Raw genomic sequence first — 7,022 nt, forward strand, 5'->3', positions numbered from 1 at the left:
ATGCATTTTACAAAACCTTACAAAATCATAAAACTTCCATTGAAGAACAACTAAAATCTTATAGTAATTGTCACATTTCAAACATCTTAGCATATTTGAATGTGGCATATATACCAATGGCTTCATTGTCTAATTTTTATGTTTTGCTTTTTCTAAGATTGTTGGACAATTGCATTATTTTATATTTTTTTATTTTCTAATAGAAGAAGTTAACCCAATTATTTATGTAACTTAAAACGTTTTAAATAAGAATTAAACTAGTAATTTCTTAACTATTAAATGTAAATTCTTGTCAATTGAGTTATCCAAATAAGTTTGTATTATTATATGTTATTTTTATGGGTGAGTCGGTACGGTATATCGTAAATATTTTTCATACATTATACCTTATCGAAAGTTTTGGTATAAAAAAATCCATGCATTTAACTTAACTTGATTTTGATATAGTATCGATATTATACATTTGATAACGAAAAAATTAAAAATTAATTAAACAAAAAACTAATTTAGTATGGTTGTTATATAAATGTTAAACAAAATAAAAAATTAGAGATGTGATAGAGGAGGGAAATTGGGGGAGGAAATGAGATAATGAAATATGCGTCGTCACGCGTCGTCACCCGTCGTCACTAGGGGTGTAAATGAGTCAAGTTGAGCCGAGTATCATACTACTCGAAATCGACTCAAATTGTAAATACTCGAACTCGACCAAGTACCAAAATGTATACTCGAACTTGGCTCGATTACAATTCGAGCTACTCTAACTCAAAAATTAATTTTTTTAATTAAAATTATATTTTACAACTAAAAAATATCTCAAACATAATATAATATATATTTCACCGACTACGCATATATAATTACAATATTATTTAAGAATAGAAAATATAAATATCATCACATAATTTAAAGATAATCATTCAATTATAAACATCTCATTTAGAAATTACAAACGAAATGTTTATCACAAATATTAAAAGTTTGGCAATATGATGCACTAGTCATATAGTGATTTTCAAATTTTACAAGATTCGAAATATGAAACAGTGAAGTGCTGAAGATAATAAAAAAATTGTTCGTTAATAATATAATTCAAAAAATAAATATTTTAAAGTTTTTTTTTTTATGAAGAAAGAATATAAAGAATGGAGAAAAGAGAAGAAATAAGGATGTTTCACCGTTTATAAATGAAAAGAGAAGAGAGATAGAAATATTTAACGATTTGAGATTTGAGAGAGGGAAGAGAAGAGAAGAGATAAATGAGTTTGATTGTTGGAAATGGAAGGTTATAAAAGGAGAAAAGAAAGATGAGTTTGATTGTTTGATAATGAAAGGAGGTGAGATATCTGAGAATGAGAATGAAAGTCATAAGGAAATTAATTTTATATATATATAATATATAACAAGCTATTCAGACAATAAATATAAAGTTCGAACTCAATTACTCACTAGCTATTTACGAACCGCTTAACTCGTTTACCTTCTTAGTCGTCATATTAACTGAAAAAAAATGTGAAGAAGTGAGAGAAATCTTTTAAACTTTTAGACTGATAAAATTCTTTTTTCTAAATTTCTTCTCACTCTCATTTCTCTTAAAATTAAAAATCATGCATCAAATTTATTTGAAAAATAAAATAAATCTATTAAATTTAGAATGACATAATCAATATATTAAGATATTGATATATATGTTAAAAAATGAAATAAAATTACTATGATGGATTATTCACTAATGACCATCTAATCTTGTTTAAAATTTTATAATAAGGGCAAATCTTATTTCTGAAATAAAAATCAAAAGATTATAATTTATAATTTAATTAATTATTGTTTATTTTTTTTAATTATTATATATAATATATTTTAATTTATAAATATTATTCGATATATACTTATATAACGAAATTTTGAAAACCTAAACATTTAGTAATATATTTATTGTACCAATAATTTTGGTATTGCTATTATACCTTATATTTTTTGGATATAACAAAAATCGATATTTCTTATATTTTGTGGTACAATATTTTTAATATATCGATAATATTAATAATTTTCACATCCCTAATTATTTCTATTAGTTCCTATTCTTACCCAATATCTTATTTCATTTTAATCTTAAAATAATATAAATATATTGCTATAATAACTTAACTAATTTTTAGTCTGCTATATTGAATTAATTGTAATTCTTTCAATAATTCAAAATCCTAAACAATCTCAAAATTTATAATCCAAACAGCCTTCTAATAACTTTGGAATACACAAAAACTGAAATGATAGAGTGATTTCTTTAATATTTAGGTAAATTACAAACATCTGAAAAAGTAAGCTGGTCAATTATTTTATTGTCTTTCATTGCTTTTCTATAAATTCAAATTTCCAACATTATCATTTTTGTAAAATAATAGTTTTTTATTGTACATGTAATGAATTTTGTAAAAGTAGTAGATTAAATATCTTTGACAAAGTGTACAATAAAACCGTTTCTTCCTTTAAAAATTAATATTTAATATTATTATATATATTTTAACAAGGTTTCACAATAATAACTTATTTTCACCTATTTTTACCTTTTTTTTAAGTGATAATTAAATTTAGAAAAAAACTGATACATATTATAAATTTCATAAAAATAATGTTTTTTTTAGGATGGCATCATATCTTATAAATTGAATTAATTACCTAAAAGGATCACGATGGATAAATGAATAAAAAATGATACATTAAGGTCGAAATTATAAAATTTCACTTGATTTTGTATTTTTATGATAAATGAGTGACTATGATTTGAAACTTACTTTGGAACATTATTAACATTGTGTGAGTGATGTCTGATTCAATTGGTCGTTTAAAAAGAAACCGTGATCACGATTATCTTTCTTTACTACTAATATTTTTTTTTGTCGTGATGCATAAACTATTATTTTTCATATCATATTGCACGATTTTTTTTAGAAAAATAAAATAATAAATTGAATTAATTACCCAAAATATTACGTTATATCAATACATTATTTCCCTCCAATATATGAATACATTTCATTTATATATAAAATTGATAACTTAATTTATTTTGAAGATGTATTATTTGTTTTCAAATAGCCATTAATTCAAATAATAAGGCTAGAAATTAGTACTTATTGCATCCATGTTTAAAAGATAAAAGTTTTTTTTCAATATCATAACCAACATGCATATTTTGTTGCCAAATATTCCCATAGATGGCAATAGACTTAGCCGGTAGCGCAGCGAGGCACACCACACCTTCACCCGAAGGAATAAATGTGTTCTTCGACGACAAAACCAACTCCGACCCACCCCCTAAGTGGACCTTGATACTCGGGATTTCCACTTTAGACTTATAACAAAGCTTCAAACTATCCAATGGATCTCTAACCGGCTTTGCCTGAATTGCTTTCCTATAACTTCGCTCTATTTCTTCGTAAACCTCTTTGGGCAAGTAGGTTAAAGTCGTACCCGAATCGATTATGATGTTACCTTCCATTTCACTTTCTTGCATTTCAATATCACTTTCTTGCATTTTGATATTTTTTCCATTTGCACCCGTGAAACCCTTTATGTTGAAGTAGTAATATGTGTAGGGTTCCATTGGTATAATCGGCGTAGTTACAACTTCGGGACCCGACATAATTGCTTTGTCACCGAAACTTATCTTACTCGGGCTTAGATTGTCTCCAAATGCGGACGGTAGGCAATAAGAGAACCGACCCCCGATGGATTTCCCCATTTGCTTGATCAATGAATTTGGCCCGGTTCCTAACCCGACTATACCCGATCCAGGAAACACCCCTTGTAGGTCATGTCCACAACCGAAAGTTATTCCATCTAGCTTATTCGATCCGAGTCCTATCGTTTCACTGACCATATTTCCTTTCGTGATTGACCCGTCTCCGTAGGCGGCGTAGAATAGGCACGAGTCTTTGACACTCGATGAACCACCGGCGTCTTTATTAAGGCGTGATGCACATTGGGTGCCTTGAGTTTTACAAGTTGTGGAGTTGCAATTAATGATTCGATAAGAAGAGGATTTAACCGGATTATAGTTATGTCGGCTTGTGGATGAACAATTGGTGCAGGGCAAACATTTTGCCCATATAATGTCACTTCCGGTGTCGAGAATTGGGTATATGGTGACCGGCGGGGTACCCACTTGGATCTTCATCAAGAACTCGTAATGGTAATACATGAGACGCGATCTGAATTGGGAGTGGCTTCCAGATATGGACTCGCTAATGAGGTTCCGTCGTGAGACCGTGCGGTTTAGAGCTGCTTTCAGGCGGTCGTCATCGGTGGCGGATGGGTCGTAGGTCGGAGATAGAGGAGAGTCACGGTGGATGAGCTCCGTCTCGAAACCACCGGCGCCGGCGAGGGCATAATTGGTTTTCGAGATACAAAGGATCGCCACTATCAAAGCAATCACTTGAGTAGCCATTTTTATTTTTCTCATAGAGAAGAGAAATATAATGTGAATTATATAACTCTTGATCATATAAATAAATTTTGAAAAGATTTGAGCATTTAATAACGTTCTATTGGATGTTTATATAATTATGATTTTATTTTATTTTATACTTTTAAAAACATATAATTTTTTTTGTGATTTGCTGAATCTATTTTTATTTTTTAAATAAAATTTATTAAAGTTTACAATAAACTTTAAAAATATATATCTATCAAAATTTACATGAAAATATATATATATTTTTTTTAATGAAAATTATATGTCTACTCAAAATGATGTTGTGTAAATCTACATAATGTGCATGTAATCCATGAAGATTGCTAAAATCAAATTAATTCATATTGGTTTCATATTTATATAATTAATGTCTAGATAACTTATTAGCTGGATTGTTTTGATTCTAGAAATCATATAAATTAATTAACTTCCTTTATTCCTTGGGATTGTGTAATTTGAAATATTTCAAATATATTAAACTTGTAAATAAATAATAAATTGTGAAAATCTTAATATTTTAAAGAATAACATAGAGATAAAAATTAAAACTCAAATTAAATGGATTTTATTTAAGATTAATATTTAGTACAATCAGTAGGCTTAAAAAAAATTCTATTTTTAATTAAATCATAACCCACTAACATATTTACTTGTAATGAATTCCCAAAAATAGCGATCCCTCCTTCGTATACCGGAAATATGTTAAGGCAAATCAAATCATGAACCTTAACAAAGAATCTTTTAGGCCGCACCACCACATCGCCGCCGCCGGAAAAATGAAAAGTGATCGGAGAAAACTTTTTATAGCTGAAATTGTTTTTGAAACATAAATTGAATCCCCCCTGAGATGGATCATCAATCCGTTTCAAATTCCTTGCATTCTTTATTATATCTCGTTCTAATTTCTCGTAAATTCCATTCGGCAAATGGGTATAAGTCGCGCCGGAATCGATTATAATATTAGCTCCCTCGCCGGCGCCGGAACTACGCGGTTGGATTGATTTTGACGAATTACCGACCGTCACGTCTTCTAAGGTGAGGGTGTAGTGATAGTTAGTTCCGACCGAGAAAGGGGTCGAGACGACGCCTGGTTTGTCGTCGGAGAATGAATTCTCTCCAAATTTGATCTTACCCATGTTGGTTGTCTCCGTCGCCGTGGTCGTCCGATGATGATGTTTGGCAAAGCAATGAGCGAATCTTCCATTAGTTAGATTCTGCAACTGTTTGACAAGAGAAAGTGAATTAGCACCTAATCCAAGTATTCCAGATGCCGTCGACCAAAAAGGGCCGCCATTATCATGCCCACATCCGAAATTAATCCCGGGTATATCGCCGGAGCCGATTGAAAAAGTATCAGTGACGAGATCTCCGGTGGAAAAACCGCCGCCGCCGTAGAACGTTCCGAATTGGCATTTATGGATATACCCAAATCGACTAAATTCACAAGGAAAATAAAAGGAAGAGTAATTGCTTGTTGAAGTGCATATTGGTGATGTACAAGAGATTGTTTTGTAAGTTGAGGAATTAATGGAGTTAAAGACTAGACGTTTACGGGATTGATCGCAACCTGTACACGGCGAACATTGCGTCCAAATAAGGCTGCTTCCGGTATCGACGTCAAGGTAAAGGTCGAATGGTGGTGTTCCTATTGAGATCTTGACAAGATAAGCTCCACCCACATCGTATAAATTCTGGCCTGTTGTAGAATTGATGGAGCGATTGAAATGGGTTTGTCGAGCGATTGAGCGATTGAGCGATTTAGGGCGGCGAAAATGCGATCCTCGTGAGTTGCGGATGGGTTGTAGTAGGGAGAGAGAGAAGAGTAGTCGCGGTGGATTAGATTCGCCGTGAAAAGCTCGCCGTCGCCGCCGTGGACGGTGGCTTGAGTGATGATGATGAATACTTGTAAAGCTATTATGACGATGATGATGGCTGCCATTTTAGTTAGCTGGCAGAATTAGAGTAAGAAAAGTGGAGATTAATTTTGATTATGAAAAGCAATAAGTAGAAGAGAGGGAAAATAATACAAAAAAAAATTGTCCTTAAATATTATTTAATGACTTGTAAGGTTTTGGAAACTCAAATTTTTTTGTTAAAAAATTACCAATCTATTTTGGCAAAAAAATCTTTATTAAAATTTTTTAGTATGATATAAAAATTACTATTTTTTTGTCATGTATTTTTAATTATTATTATTTTTTTATCTAATTAAACTATACTTTTTTTATATTAACAATAACAATAATTATGATTGTGATCTAATTTTAATTTTAAAAAAGTGTTAATTTTGTGTGGATATATTAACTTGAATGAATTATATATATAATATATATATATTATGGGCCTACCCATAAAATTTGAGTAGAGTCCATTGGGTTTGAATAGAAATAAGATATTATATTCAAGAAGTCAATTGTCAATTTTAGAAACAAATATAAAAAAAAAATTAGATTCAAATTATTTTAAAAAAAATCGTTCAAATCTAGATTCGGGTTCTAAGTATTTCCAAACAATGTAATATATATAAAACCAGGTTTGA

At 30.2% G+C, this 7,022-nt stretch overlaps 2 protein-coding genes across 2 annotated transcripts; both read right to left on the reverse strand.

The window, feature by feature from the left end:
• Nucleotides 1-3,133: 3,133 nt before the first annotated feature.
• LOC124910085 (aspartic proteinase CDR1-like) lies at nucleotides 3,134-4,456 on the reverse strand. Its single transcript, XM_047450708.1, has one exon. The coding sequence runs from the start codon at nucleotides 4,454-4,456 to the stop codon at nucleotides 3,134-3,136; it is 1,323 nt and encodes a 440-aa protein (XP_047306664.1).
• A 297-nt stretch (nucleotides 4,457-4,753) lies between these two features.
• LOC124910086 (probable aspartic protease At2g35615) lies at nucleotides 4,754-6,422 on the reverse strand. The gene is made up of 3 exons (XM_047450709.1): nucleotides 6,163-6,422; nucleotides 5,134-5,917; nucleotides 4,754-4,774 (listed from the first exon to the last, which is right to left on the reverse strand). The coding sequence occupies exons 1-3, from the start codon at nucleotides 6,420-6,422 to the stop codon at nucleotides 4,754-4,756; spliced, it is 1,065 nt and encodes a 354-aa protein (XP_047306665.1).
• Nucleotides 6,423-7,022: the final 600 nt, after the last annotated feature.

Source organism: Impatiens glandulifera, chromosome 7, assembly GCF_907164915.1.
Source record: "Impatiens glandulifera chromosome 7, dImpGla2.1, whole genome shotgun sequence".
In the NCBI taxonomy this organism is placed as follows: Eukaryota; Viridiplantae; Streptophyta; class Magnoliopsida; order Ericales; family Balsaminaceae; genus Impatiens; species Impatiens glandulifera.